Source organism: Apostichopus japonicus, chromosome 19 (assembly GCF_037975245.1).
Source record: "Apostichopus japonicus isolate 1M-3 chromosome 19, ASM3797524v1, whole genome shotgun sequence".
NCBI lineage: Eukaryota > Metazoa > Echinodermata > Holothuroidea > Aspidochirotida > Stichopodidae > Apostichopus > Apostichopus japonicus.
The window spans coordinates 21,349,758-21,365,706 of NC_092579.1; the positions used below are offsets into that span (position 1 = coordinate 21,349,758).

At 37.1% G+C, this 15,949-nt stretch overlaps 2 protein-coding genes across 2 annotated transcripts; one reads left to right on the forward strand and one right to left on the reverse strand.

The window, feature by feature from the left end:
* Positions 1-385: 385 nt before the first annotated feature.
* On the reverse strand, positions 386-9,743 carry LOC139960698 (TGF-beta-activated kinase 1 and MAP3K7-binding protein 1-like). The gene is made up of 6 exons (XM_071959272.1): positions 8,925-9,743; positions 8,096-8,223; positions 7,084-7,327; positions 6,498-6,642; positions 4,317-4,545; positions 386-2,412 (listed from the first exon to the last, which is right to left on the reverse strand). The coding sequence occupies exons 1-6, from the start codon at positions 8,964-8,966 to the stop codon at positions 1,761-1,763; spliced, it is 1,440 nt and encodes a 479-aa protein (XP_071815373.1). The 5' UTR covers positions 8,967-9,743; the 3' UTR covers positions 386-1,760.
* Positions 9,744-10,597: 854 nt separating this feature from the next.
* Positions 10,598-13,469, forward strand: LOC139960699 (uncharacterized). The gene has a single exon (XM_071959274.1). The coding sequence runs from the start codon at positions 12,135-12,137 to the stop codon at positions 13,416-13,418; it is 1,284 nt and encodes a 427-aa protein (XP_071815375.1). The 5' UTR covers positions 10,598-12,134; the 3' UTR covers positions 13,419-13,469.
* Positions 13,470-15,949: the final 2,480 nt, after the last annotated feature.

Sequence of the window (15,949 nt, forward strand, 5' to 3'; positions counted from 1 at the left end):
TTAACTCAGCTGGGAAAAAATCAAGATTCTGTGGCCTTACATTAAATGTTTACAAAGTACCAGAAATTTGATAATGGTGATGTGATGGAACTTTGTGTGCCTCATTGTTCACATCAAGCCGAAACACACTAACAATTAATGAAGCAATCCAGATATTTGACATAATGCCTAAAAAGAATAGATATAAAAACAGTACAAAATCATTACCTCAACATTCACATTTTTTTTCTTCTCATTTGCTGTAAGATGATGTTATATGAACAAATTCTTTATGTTGCAAGTCAACCTTTTACATTTCCATATCAAAATCAGTAAATATTTTCAGACTTCACAACTGATGATAACCTGCCATTCTCTATATGGGAAGGAAAGGGTTTTTTTGGGGGGGGGGGGAGGGGGGCTATGCAGAGTAAAAACATCTTCCAATATTGCAAACCTCAAGAACATTTATTACAAACATTTTCAGTTCTAAACATTTGAAAATAGTTCCAAGAATAAACTTCCATTGCTTTCAAGTAAGAGTGAACAAGACTGTTCCAGTGGAGTAGCCAGAGGGGCAGTGCCCCCCCCCCTAATTTGCTTTGTGCTACAGTCTTGCCCCTCCCCCCCAAATGAAATCCAGTGATGTATTCAAAATAATTCTTTTTTACATTTTTCGAGTTCTAATCACAAGTATTCATACCTCAGGGCTCATGTTCATACTTCATATGAGGTCAGAACTTGGTAATCAGACCGAGATATTACACATTTTGGTCCTTCATCATACCCACATACGGAGACTGTTGATCAATATCGTCCTACAGAATAAGCGCCAATAATTTCTTGGTAATTCCTACCATCAACCATCACAGGGTTGCCCCCCTTAAGAAAAATCTTGTCCCCCTAACAAGAGAATGCTGGCTATGCCACTGGACTGTTCCAAAACTTAGCAGGGAAAACATTCATTGGGTGGAAAAATTATGAGAGAGTAATCAAAGAATGAATAAGAGAGTAAAGATGAAAAACCTAGAGACAAACTAGCCAACTGAACATGATAGGTTTCAACACAGCCTTTGTGACCTAGTTGTTCAATAGTCTTGCAGACCCATACAGTCTTACAAGCGATCCTCGCTCAGAGAACAATTGATGAGCTCACACAAAGACTGTTTTATGTAAACGATCAGTGCTCGTTGAGATAACATGCAAAATCACTTCCCAGTGAATGGCTTATATATAAATTTGTTAAAACAGCACTTTTCGTCATAAACATTCGCACAACCTGTCAGGAAAATGCTACTTGTTCAGCATCGTCCTCGGCTAGGTCGACGCCACTTATAACTGGCAGAATCTTGACCAGACATAGTCTTGAGTACACAGACACGCTGCCTTGATCAACCACAACTTTCCATCTTCACTTGTCATTTAGCCTTTGAAGAAGATCCTGCTAGTATTGAAAAGTCAGGCCAACTTACTTTTACACACATCTTTATGATGGTCAGAGTTTTAATCTGGCCGCGTTCACTCTGCTTAAGGGTTACTCGACCTCTTCTTCCTTCGATGGATACTCTGACACCATGTGCAACACCGCTCCCTCAAAGAGGAATTTCAAGATACCTTGTATCTGTCATTGCTTGCTTTTCATTCAAACACAAAGCTAGCTAAAAACCTCCTTGGCTCAGACCAATCAACCCAATCATCGAATTTGATTCAGTCCATGCAAATATGTGTGCTTCAAAACCTCGATACATATGTTGATGTAACCATCTGGCAAGACTAATGTGTCAGGATATAAAAAGGTCCTCCATTTTAGCATTTGCAATAGCTAACTTGAAATTTGTGAAGTCAGTGTAGGCTTCAATGTCTTGTTCTTGATCGCCAGCAGCCCCCGGAAATGGCTGATCCGACCCTTCGCTGGAGGTGTTAGTGTCCAAGCCGCTCGTAGGCGTGGGGGTGTGTTCCGACGGGACCGGGGTCGACTGGGTGCTACTTACACCGTTGGCACCTGGGGGCAAGTCCTTTGATGGATCGAAAATTGGTGTCTGGACGGGATAGTTCTCGCGCACGTTCATGTCACTTGGTGGTATATAAATATGGAACCCTTGGCCCAGAGGGAAGTTAAAGTTTCTGACAATCACTGTGATGTCTTCCCTCCTTTTCAGCTGCTTCTGTTTGCCACCGTTCATGTACGCACCATGATGCATCCTCACCACCCTGTCTACCACGGCTTGCGCAACGCTGCTCAGGGTGCACTGCTGGGAAAATTCCTTCTCCACCATATCTGCAATGTCTTTGTCGACGTGGTTGGTCCCCGTGGCGGCCTCCAGGGCCTGCCAAAAACCGTGGGTGTACATTACTAAGAAGCCCTCCCTGTCCTTTACTCCGAGACCGCCGATAATATCTGGATCCGCGATAACCGGTTCTCTGCTTGCCATCCTATCGTCAGAGAGTAAGAGAGATAATTTTTACTATGAGCACAAATGCATTCACATCGATATTTTTCTGTAGTGGATACTAACAAATTAATACCTTTCCTACATTTTTTTATCTTTTTTTTATATATTTTGAAAGGTACTGTATTTCTCATAGAGGATTGTTCTCTTTCTTGGAGTATTTGCATGACCATTTTTCAATACTTAGAGTACAGTATTGATTATTCTGCTGTTCATAACCACATAGTTTAAATACTTTCCATGACCCTGCTACAAAATACTGGAGGAAAAGAAAAGGTGACAGAGCACTTTAATGTTCTCTTACACCAAAATTTTTTAATGTTAGGGTAGCTGCTAGGGTTTATTTCACTGATATCATATTGTGTCATATTTCAGAACCATCCACTCTACACAAATGGTACCAAACCCCTGGTTCACTACTTAGTACAGGGAGCATTTTATAAGGTATCACGCCACTTTAATGCAAAAACTGGGCAAATTGCTACACAAGTGTAGAGATGTACAGTATAGCAGATTTGTACACAGGATAAGCACTTTTATAGAGACATAATTCAGAACCTTCAATATTGCCGTTACACAAATTTTTGAATACTGAGTTATTCCCTTGTGGTAACATCTTCGAATGAGGGGGGTGGGGGGCCCATGTTAATGTTTACTACATGACAATGCAATGTGTGTGCTAACTCAGTGAAAACATGCATCATCTGTTGAGGATGGCCATAACCGTTCTGACAACGACCTATGTAACAAGATGAAGCCCACTTTTTTCACTTTTGTTTTGCTATGTAGTCCTACGGCTAGTGTACTACCAGCCACTTGCCGAGATTTAGTGACACGACTGTCTCCAGGCAGTTGTGCACCACACTATTAAAGTAGTTTCGCACACACCTGGGTTTTTCACCTTTTTTTTTTTGGAGGTGGTGCAAGGGAATCTTTGGCTCAAGGACAAGACAGGTGGTATGTTCTAGACAGAGCTGAGGAGTTTATGAAAGTCAAACAATTGTAAAAAGTAAAAATTACAAATACCAAATTCACCTTTGATATCTGGTACTGCGTGGCTAAAACTTTTCATATCAATGATGAATTTTTCTCATTCAAAACTTTTACGGCATGATCATATTTTAGTCGTGCTTACCATGAATGTGTGTATGCTTTTACTTTCAACTTCCCACTAATGGAAAGTTGGATACCACCTCTTAATTCTAAAAGTGCATTTTTCTAACCAAATTAAAAGAAGAAGTATGATTTTCTCCATTGAATGTGTTAGCATGGAAAATGGGAGGAATTCTTTTGCACAAAAGAAAATTTGTGGTAGTTTCAATACAGAGAGACAAAAATGGCTTTTCACGCAAAAGAACGGGACGAAACCTGCCAGCATCACCTTCAAAATAGAGCTACTGTAGTGTTTGAGTTAGTGTGAGGCATGTTAAACTGAGGCATTTCTTCACTGTTTTGTTTGCAATATATACAGTGAAGGTACAGGACCACTGCTAATACTACGTAATACAAATTAAAGGCATTGAAGACTCGCCCCAAACCGTGTGCCGCCATCTGAAAAAGTTAACTTTTTGTTGCTTGCAAGTGACGTTTTGTTTGTGTCGCTGCAAAATGCAGACAGTAATGAAATGTGATACCTTAATTGTTATCTTCAGCTGGACCTGAGATGTCCATTGCTGTATCGTTTGTATACTGTGCTGTGGGTATTAACCGCAGCTGTATGTACTGACTGTACACTAGTGTCTAATTACCGACGGTAGCAAGCTGTGTGTGTATTTTCTAGGAACGATGGTGGTGTGTAACACTTCTGTTGCACCTCATTCGAAACTAGGTCAGATTACCAGCATTAGACGCTTCTTATTGCGCGAGTCTTCACACCATTTAACTTGCCTTAATTCAGGTTTTTCTCTGTAGCCTCCTTTGACGCTGAAGTTTCCGATGGTCCTAGTAGCATAACTATCGCCAAAGAGGGGTTCCCCCTGAAAGGTGTTGGTTGGAAGACCGAGTTGTTCTAGTCTCAGTACCTCGTCGTCGTTCCTCAGACTGTGATCCACGCTGACTTGGACCACATCCAGAGTTCTGTCTTTACCTCTAGTACATAGCAAAGCCCGGGAATCACCTAATAGTTAAAATTGTATCGTTCATAAGTAAATTAAATGAATTAACGAAATGAATTGGCAACTCATTTGTTGTTTTAATAAATCAAGTTCATTTTTAATATTTGTATAATTTTGACAAAAATGGACTTATACCAACAACATGCAGCTACAATGTAGATAGGGTGACCACATATCTGGCAAAAGGTCGGACAGTCTCAAGTTACAAATGATGAACATATGTGAAACGTCGTTCATGACAAGCATCTCATGCCAATAAGTCGTCATATCATCTCCTGGTTTGTCGATGTGTCCTCCATTTCAATGTTGTGTCAGCAGCCTTTCCACATGTCAGGGTGGTTGATATCAAATTCATTAAAATGTCATCACATTTCATGTATGATCAAGATTCCACTAAAATAAATAACTACTTTGATACATTGGGACATAAATTCTGCCTGAAGTCACCCTATAAAGGAGCATAATTTAGCAACCTGCTGTGAAAAACACAATCATAGCTCTAGGTGTACAAGGTTAAACTTTTACCTCTGAAAATTTGTTTTGGTAAAAATTAGTTTAGTGTTTGCACGGGTTATCCGGGTACCCGCCCGACGCAATACTACCCGGTTCCTAATTTATTACCCGAATCCTATGCAAAGTGTGATTTAAAAAAAAAAAAATTGCAAATCTACGGTTAGGCAGATTTCCCATTGACTTAGTGTGGTGTTAGGCTAAAATATGTGGTCGAAGATAACGGCAATAACGAAGGTACCCGCCTGACGCGATACTACCCGTTTCGTAATTTATTACTCGAATCCTTCGCGAAGTGTGATTTAAAAAAAAAAATGCAAACCAATGGTTAGGCAGATTTCCCATTGACTTAGTGTGGTGTTAGGCTACCATGTGTTTGAAGATAACAGCAATAACGAAAGTATTCCATGGATATCTTATAACTGCGTCACAATTTCAGCTAATAAACAAATGGCTATGCTAGATTACTCCATTGACTTAGTGTGGTGTTAGGCAACCATGTGGTCGAACGTAACAGCAATAATGAATGTGTTCAATGGATATCTTATAACTGCATCACAATTTCAGCGAATAAACAGATGGTTAGGCTTTGCTAGATTTCTCATGCATTGACTTAGTGTGGTGTTAGGCTACCACGTGGAAGAAATTATTATTTATTCATAGAAGGAAAGGCTGACAAGGAAATTTACGACATGTTTATGGATTATACACGGGATAACTAAAAAATAATAATCGCAAGTGGCTTTTTCACTAATCGTATATTCCAAATGTGATCAAATTGCGCGAATCACGTAATCTCGCGGCTAATGCGAACCCTGGGCCTGCATAATAGATAGTAGTAGTAACCACTGAGCAACAATAACTCAGTAACAACCTAAAGTAAAGGGATATTTTATGGTCTGATCTAATAGACGTGGAGAGTAAGCATAAGCAGCGGCGGCAGTGCGATGTTAACACCATTACTACTAATTAGAAGTAATGTTAATTATATTAAGTAATTAACAAGTTTATGACAGAAAAAAAAGCAAATAGAAATTAATGAGGAAGGTTTTATACCTTACCGTACACATACGTATTTGAACATGGAAACATTGTCAGTAGAGAATATAATTCATTTATTATAGCATTTAATATGTAATTTCTTGAAAATCGTGATACACGAGGGTAAACAATATTTTCCCAGGTACCCGGATACCCGACGGGTAACGGCTCTCGGGTACCCGGTTCCCGATTTTTGGACCCGTGTAAACACTAGTAAAAATTTGATTTAAAGATTGCAGGGTTTCTTTTAAGCCGATGACTAAAGATATTGTTTTAAAGGAACAGAAGAAAGATTACAGGAAATGAACCTAGACGGTATGTCGGTTTCCAAACACAGGGTTACCTTCACTGAGTGAAAATTGATGCTTTTGTCTTTATAATCTGGCATTTCTACCGTACTCACCCACGTTAGCAATGTATAACTTCTGGTGATGGAGCAGTGCAACCATCAATGCAGTACCACCTCTCAGCCTTTCGTCTAGCGCCCTCAGTTGGGCGATTTCTTCTTGGTGTGTTAGTGCTGGTGTATGACCAATGTGGTCATAACCCTGCGACAAGATAACACATTAAGCCATCAATATCACCGTACCAACCCTGCTCCTAAAAACTTGAAGATTATAAACACTCCTGGGAAAACTGATGATATAAAAAGACCTGTAATATTTCCTGTTTTGACTACTGCACAGGTGCATACTATTTCACAAGGAGAGCCAACAGAGATCTGCACTTCGTCAAGTTGATGTAGACACTACTAAAGTATAAAGACAATTCAGATCAAATTAAGAAAATTATAAAAAGCAGAAAGTATTCTACTCAGTTCACTCGGGTAAAATAATATATACTATGAGGACTAAATGTTTTGACCCTTCCAAGAATACCAAGACCCCCATCATGTCTTAAGTACACAACATACCGATGGCAAGACGGAACCTTGTCATATATGCAAAACGTATTTCCTAGCTTCAATTGAAAAAAAAAATGATGCATACTTCTGGCAGGTTCAAGGTCAGCATGGCCCTCTCCGCCAAGACGCTGTCGATGGTCTCAAAGTAAGACCGTTCGACCGTAAGGATGGCTTGACGTAGGATTGCTTTGACCTTGATGTCTTCTGTATGACCTTCTAGCTGTCCCAGGAGTAATTCGGCAGGAAGTCGTTGGTGAGCAAAGGAGGCAACCTTCTTGCCATCATAACCATCAAATATTGCATACAGGTATGTCTGGGCATTGTCGGTTCTGAAATTGTGCCAAACAATTCTCAGTTGAAATGAATGATTAATTAACCAATGAATTTACTTGAGCAGTCCTTCTGTACAAGTACATTTACCACTAGCACTAAGCAGCCTATCAGTGCAGTCATGAGTTAAGAGCCGTACCAGGAAATTGTGTCAAAGGGTGAGGAGCGGTGGGGCGATGGGGAGGGCGTGTAGGAACTCTCTGTATCAACACTTATAGTCATAAAAGTGTTATGAAATGATATCACAACATTTTGTTCTTTAGTCTTGATGAGGAATAATTTAATGGTAACAATTTTGCGATTTATGTGTGTTGAGCATGACTTCCTGAAAATAATGCTTCCATGTAACTTTTATTAAGTGGTATATTTTGCCATGCTCATATTAGTAACACACAGCAAGCTGTCACTTAATTACAATGATCAGCTAATACTAAATTCCAACCACATCTGAGTAGGTAGCTATAAACAAAATGTGTAGAGTGTAAAATATCCCAGGTGGGTGAGTGGCTGGGGGAGGGGAGGGGAGGTCGTTTAGTACCAGGCTTGAAGTAACCATCAGCAGAACATACTGAAATGTATTTCATCAATTTAACTTTACTGTAAAATAACCTATGACGATATTTGTAATCTGTTATATGAGAGTTGTTTTTACAATCCTTTAATTTACACTGGTTTGAAATTCAGAAAAAAGCGATACTTTCTTTCCAAGGTACTAAAGGTAGAGAAGAAAGCTGAGAAATAAATACATTTCAAAAGACAGCACGAACCTAAAGTGGAAAAAGAAATCCTCAGACTCTTTGTAGTGTGTACGTGACCCATCTCCACGGTAACTCTGATTCTGATGTGATCCAATTCCAGAGTGCTGACATATTGGTAACGCATCAGTCCATGATTCCTGACATTTCAAATGATAAAAAAGCCCTCACAAATTTAAGGATATATTTCACAAAGCAGGATTTATAACTGGCAGTTTGTAGCAATATTATCTCAAGTTTGTACCCCCTCCCCTTCCCCTTAGATCTGCTTTAAATTGCCATAATTTGCTCAAGTTTTTCTGACACTTTCTTTCTGATTTTCTTTCATTTTTTTAGTGACACACTCGTTTCTGTATAAGCATACATGTCATGTTTTCTATAATTATCATACAAAATTTGTTAAAATACTCTATTTCTCATCATGTTACTTATACTGCACCATTTATGTGATAAATTAATGAATTGAAAATTAAAGAATTTAATTTAATCACAAGTAGGTGTATGGGATTAAATGTTACACTAACAGTTTTTCAATTGGTTTAGAAAGATGACCATGAACTACTGTACTGCACCACTCAATGTCTGCATCCTCTAAATGAAAACGTTTAACAAGCTGTAGTTTTTGTATCTTTCTGTTAAATTTGATGAACATTTTCAGGAATTGCTATCAGCATCAAATATTATTTATCCATCGCAGGTTACAAACACAGATTTCTTCCCAATATGTTGAAAGCCAATCAGCACTTTGCTAAACAATGACCTTGTGGAATTGGCACTGCTGTAAGATTTGCCAAGTTGGTAAGACTCATTCTTTGATTCTGCAAATAAAACCAGAACTTACCTCATCATCTGCAGGGCTATCATCACTTGGAAAGTGCATCATGATCTGGACTTCAGACTGGACTTGCTTTGTTTTGAAACAATAACCATCTATGATCTATGAATCTAGTGTAGCCTGAGTGGGCTACTCGGCTAGTAATATTTTGTTAAAAGCACTCAAATCGAACTTGATGATAGGACCAGACCACTTACAGTACTGTGATTTTGGAAATTGGAGTAAGCTAGCTGCGAATGCTATATCTGGGTCAAGGCTAGGTTGGAACTAAGTATCAGCTGCAACTAGCCTAGCCTACCTGTAATTGTAAACTTGGTCAAAGCACTTGTACGATTTCACCAAGCGCTAAAATTACCACAAAAAACTGACGTAAGATTACTTTTCACTTTAACTTAAGTCTCAAACTTACAACAAGTTAGGCTAATCCTAACATAGCTTGGCCTAGTTAGGCTAGGTCGCATGTGTCCAAATAGCCTTTACCATTACCAGCTAGCCGGCCCTAGGCTATATTCATTTCAAGACAAATACAGAGTACTCAGTTCATTTAGAGTAATGATTTCCCAATCCACCTATCCCTAACTAAAAGATCAACTTGATTCTGGTGGTGAATCATATTTGCAGCGCTGTAGACTGCGGCCTTTAATTCTTTAAGTTTCGGCCCGTGTAATCCAACTTCCAAGGACCGGAAGGACATACCAAAACAGTACAGTTAACGGTGGTTAGGCTATGTAGTAACAGTAGGCATCACACGGCCGTACCCGTAGGTTCAATTATTCACTACAGTACAGTCCGAGTGTAGTCAGCGTTGACCCTGACGTTACTAATCAAGCAACGGCACTCGTTAGACACTTTAGTATTGAAGTGACATGATATCATCCATAAAATTATTTACATGCGCCCGTATGGCAAGCCGTTTTACTTTCTAGTCTCTATTTACGGATATCAGCAAATAATTGTAGATATCATTAAATCATTCGATGATATCTTAAATTCTTTTAATGATATCTTGTATGAATTCAAGACTGTGCTGGGAATTGCTAATACCATAAATTAATTTTTCATGATGTCTCTAAATCAAAGTTTTGATATCAAAATTTTGATTTCTTCATATCTCAAAATAAACGTTTTCAGATATCACTAATGTTATTAATGATATCAAAAATTATTTTACAAACATCAGTAAATGGATTACAGATATCATTATAAATGACGTAAATATAAAGAATCACACCATATTTAATGATATCATCAATTCAATTTGACGATATGTAGGCCTACATATCATTAATTCCGAATTCTTGATATCATTAATTCGATTTAACGATATGTTCATATCGAATTCTTGATATCTTCAAATATGGCGTACATGTCAAGAATTCCGCCATATTTAATAGTATCATTAATTCGAATGAAGGATAGGCCTAATTACCACTAATTCCGATTGAATGATTTACAGATAGGCTACCTTGAATTGATTTACAGGTATTTGCAATTGATTTCTTTGATATCATGAAATGATTTATGATATCAAGAATTCAATTTGATAGGCCTATCACAATTCGATTCATTTATTGATACCATTGATACCAATTGATTTACAAATATCTCGAATCGGTTTTAATGATATCATTAAATGATTGAACTATATCTATAGTTATTTGCTGATATATCCTTAAATTGAGATTTAAAAGTAAAACGGCTTGCCATACGCCCGCCTTAATCAATATGATAGCGATTATAGGGATGGACGTCAACCCCTTGACCATAATCACACCGGGATATTTTGCTAGGCTCCTTATGATAGAAAACCTGTATTTTACACCTGTTACTTACTTTTCCACAGCTATCGATAACGTTAGTATAGTTTTAACGGTGTACGCAAAGAGGCTGTACTAAATACAGGACCAACACCCACCAGTTACAAAAATCGATTCTCCAAGGAGATGTAAAGAATGGCTCACCATTTAACAAAGTCACCCGTTGTAACCTCAATTATGCCTTCATCGACCTTTCACATTGATACGAACCTCCCGAAGGCTTATTTGCAATCGAATATATGATACTATAGGGGTGTATCATTGGTCTCGTGTCGATCCACAAAAAAACATATATATGATTTGTGAGTGTATAATAATTAAAGCAATCATATTATTTAAAAATTCGTTTTGAGATTTATCTTTGTTATTTGGGACTTTCGATCTATGGAGTAAACTGATATTCTATACTCAGGATTTTGTTTCTATGGTAATAAATTTTATAACGTGGAGCGTCGTATAACATTTTAAACAACGGGAATGTGTTTTTTTTATGTCCTAATGAATCGGTGCGACCTACATTTGCGTTGGAACAATTTATGATACAGTATAACATAACTGGATTGAGAGAACCAAACAGCTATATTGTCACAATGGACGTGTAATTTGAGCGATATACCCATCAGACATAAACTTTTCTCGTAGGAGCTTTTAACAGTACTATAGGGTATGTATTGAGTGAATGAGTCAACGTTATAATGCGTGCTGAATATTAAAATAATTAAATATTAGCCATAGAGTGTTTGAATGCTTCTATAGCATTATAGGACCCACAAAACCGAAAAAAAATTATGTCAACGCGCCACCTATGTATTTGAGCAGACGGTAGAAGACTTTTCAGTGTTTTGTATGTGGGCTAACACTATGTAAAATTATAAGCCTATACTGCAACATTCCATCAATATAATGATTTGAACATCCAAAATCTAACGTACAGGGACTTATCATCACCGCACCGTTTTAATTAAGTTAAGTGAAAGTAAAGCTTTTCTAATTTAGGGACAATCCCATATGTATCCGGTGTATCCGTCTTGAAGTTTATCATGAAACATCAAATGTCAACATGAAAACATTTTGCAGTTATAATAATAGTTATTGAACAGGGATATCGTCCAAGAAGTCATATATGATAGTCGTTATGGGAGATAGTTGACTTTTTATTTATTATTGCCAATTTGCCAAGTCTCGTCTTCAGTGACCACTAACAGATCGTGACCAAAAAAAGATCAACTCTCTCTTACAAGATGGTCGATATTTTTTATGGTTGAAAGTTTTTATGTAGTTTTACGCAATAATTTATGGATTCGCATCCCGTGTAAGCCTATACTATATCCCAAATAGCGGTAGGCAGCTGAATGTGTGCGTTCGTTTGAATGAGTTGATTATATTATGATCATCTACCATGTCGAAGCGGCTTTTTGCGGCGATACGGTCATTTCGATATCAACAAGTAGGAGCTCTCTTGAAAAGCGGTGTCGACGTAGACGTCAAAAATACCAAAGGACAAACCGGATTGATGATTCTCTGTACGATGTCGGATGTCGATCCTTCAAAACGATTACAAATGTTTCGGTATTTAGTCAAACGAAATGCAGAGCCTTTGGCGGTCGATTCGATGGATAAAAGTGTATTTCACTACGCTTGCGAAGCTGCTGACGAATCCGTCCTTCGTATAATTCTACGAATGTACAGCTCAAGCGCGGTAAATCACATCGGAAAAGACAAGCACGGTCGTACCGCCATGCACTTTGCGGTAAAGAGTGGAAAGTTGACAACAGTGAGAATGATTCACAGACTTTTCAAAGAACGGTTCATCAGCCTCGATATACCGGATAACTGCGGTGTGACACCATTAATTGAAGCGAGAAGGCTCTGCTTCGAAGAGATAGCCGATTTTTTAGTGGTTACCGGTCGAGCTAATCCACAGATTTGTGATACAAAGTACCATTTAAATTCAGAGGAATGGGCCCGATTGGCCACGAAACGCAAAAGAGACCGGGAGCTTGCTGAGTTGAGTGTTAAGAGAGAGAAGAATCTTATTTACCCGCGCGGACGGATAAAAATGAAGAAGATACCAAGTCCTATTGCAATGAGACAGGCTGCAATAACTAGCATGTTCAGTGATGATGAATCTGGTAAATTATTCCCGAATGGCAGTCATATCGACCGTACGAAGTTATGGTCTCCTTCGCATGATCAAGCTGGCGGAAGGGTCAAAGGTTACACAGACAGTCAAACCAAAAGTGACGTAGAATCATCCATATCTTTGCTTGAGCTGTCGTCGAAAATGAAAGAACGACTGCCCCACGTGACAACATTTGTTGCTAGTCATATTGCGCAGTCTCAGAAAGAAACTCCTCAGCGTTTGTCGACCATGTTCAATGCGTACTCTGAACAGTTGTCGCCTTCGTTTTGCAGAGGCGCTCATATACCCTTGGCACCGGATGAGATCAGGTCAAAGGTCAAGAATAAAACAAACGATCAAATGTCCTCCTTAGCCATGTTGTTACGTAAAGGCAAAGTTCCCTCAAAGAAATGGAATTTAGCTGATGTTCAGAAAGTGAAACAAGGCAAACAGACATCAAGCCGCAAATTACCGGGAAAAAGCGAGGGAAGCATGAATAAATTAGCCGTTTTACCTGGTATTCGGGTTGAAAAACCGACAGACTATGATATTACATCATAAAACTGAAATGAGATCAAACATAACGACCTAGTATATATATATATATATATATATATATATACATATATATACATATATATATATATATATATACATATATATATATATACATATATATATATACATATATATATACATATATATGTATATATATATATATATATATATATATATGTATATATATATATATATGTATATATATATATATATATATGTATATATATATATATGTATATATATATATATATATATATATATATATATATGTATATATAATATATATGTACTGGTATTTATATATATATATATATATATATTTATATATGTATATACATATATATATGTATATATATATATATATATATATAACTATGGATCCTACCTTAGGTCGACAGTTACATTGACTTACACACTAAATTTAATCTAACCCTAACCCTTTTTTCTAACCCTAACCCTGAACCGACCCTAACCAAAGCTTTTAAGTGAACGTTTTAGAGGACGGAGAACATTATAAAGCTATTTGCGACAATAAAAAAGTGTCTTAAAATGGTAGTGAAAACATTAGGTCGACACTGAAATGTCGACCTAAGGTACACTGTTGACCTAAGGTACACTTTTTCACTATAAACTGTCGACCTAAGGTACATATTATGCTTATATATATGTATATATATATATATATGTACATATATATATATATATATATATACATAAATATATATATATATATATATATCTATGCGTGAATGTGTGTGTGAATATGTGCGTGAAATGTAATAGTTCAATGTATATTTTGTTTTAAGCAGCTCAGGCTTTGGTGTCAATCGTACACTTAATATTATTATTCATGTTGGATTGGTGTCACATTGTTCCCAAGTGGGAGATTTGCAACAGAAACTGACATACCAATGCGAAAATGATATAAGGCCAAAAAAGTAGTGATATGCTGACTTTTGAGACGTAAATATTTTTTTGTTTCTAATAGCATTAAGTATTTTAACTCCGTATTTGGTTGCTAGCTTTATAGGGATGTGGCCAAGCTATATGGAGTAAGAACCTGCGGTTAATTAATTTGGATACATCTGATGTTACCATGCATAAAGTGTAGGGTATAAAAGTCATACCTGACTTACTGTTGATAAGGATACAAAGTTTGGATAATTTACACTTTTACTTTTTGGGTTATGCTGATAAAATTTTATAAATTATTAATAAGAAATTTGTGACATCAATCATGGAGTTGATATGACTTTCTGAGTGAAAAATTTTAATAATAAATTTCCGGTAGTCTGGTGAAAATTTATATAAAAATGTGTCAATATAATCTATGAAAGGTATCGTTAATCTTGTCTTGGTTGAAAATATTACGCTGTAAATATATCACCCTATTTATTTAGAAAAAAAATAACATTTTCCCTAACTTTTCCTTTGAAATAACAGTGCTGAGAGTCTGGGAACCATGAATCAAATATAATATTCTTAACAAGAGAGCAGTTTTTGGTTCTTCCTTTTACTACTTTGACTTCCAAGGGGGGTCGCTCCTTGTCCTCCCCTCCCCCCTTCCCCACTAGGAATAAGAAGCACACAGAGGTCAATATGATCATAACAAGGGGGTTGGGGAGGGGGGTGGGGCTTACTATCTCGTACGATTAATATTGATAAATATCAACAACCCCATGCCTGTGAGACACACACACAAGAAACAACACATAACATCATTTTTTTTTTGGATATCCACATCCATGGTAATAATCAAATTACAATCCACTTTGTTAGCCATCAGTTAATATTATTTTGCTCATCTTTTGAAGAAAAAAAAAAAAACTTTAGGTACAACTGCTCTTAACAAATTAAAATATAATTAATAAAACAGTTACAACAAACCAGGTGTTTTGTGAAAACACTAATGGCTTTGACTGATTCTGATAAACTGTTTTCAACTGAATACAAACATCACAGACCATTTCAACTCTCAAAGAGATACCACAAAAAAATATATAAGAAAAGAAGAAATGGAACTCGTTAATCCCACATGGCAATAATCCAAATCCCATGCCAATTAAACTGAAACTCATTAATGGACGATGAATCTCTCAAATGACACCCTTAATTAAGCACCTTACTTAATAAAACACACACTTCCAAAAAGATATTACATTTAGCAGTTATATGAAATTCTGTGGATTTATATAACTGAGTTTAATACTCCCTATAAAGGCATAAAGGATAATCATCGGTGGTTAAAATATGTCTCAAAATTACCCCACACTCTCCACCCGACCCTGCCAACTTCTCCCACCATCATCCCACCACTCTTATTTATCCCACCGATGCACTGTTTCTACTGTATAGGACAGGTGAGGTCATCTTCATGTAGCTAGCTTCAACCTCCAATTAATTTACAAGTTGCAGTAGATTACAACTGACATGAAAATTACAGAAAAGTAAAAACATTCTACGGACAGTTACATTTAGCTGGGTAGTACTAGGCTTAGCTGGGTACTACACTCAGCTGGCCAAGTACAAAGCTA

Bases quoted from the DNA above. Each gene is read 5' to 3' on its own strand.
- LOC139960699 (XM_071959274.1), top strand. From the start codon at position 12,135: ATGTCGAAGCGGCTTTTTGCGGCGATACGGTCATTTCGATATCAACAA.
- LOC139960698 (XM_071959272.1), bottom strand. From the start codon at position 8,966: ATGATGCACTTTCCAAGTGATGATAGCCCTGCAGATGATGAG. The intron at 6,643-7,083 runs GTATGCATCATT...ATCTTGTCGCAG, and splicing joins TGACCTTGAACCTGCCAGAA to GGTTATGACCACATTGGTCA. The intron at 4,546-6,497 runs GTGAGTACGGTA...TTTAACTATTAG, and splicing joins GTTATACATTGCTAACGTGG to GTGATTCCCGGGCTTTGCTA.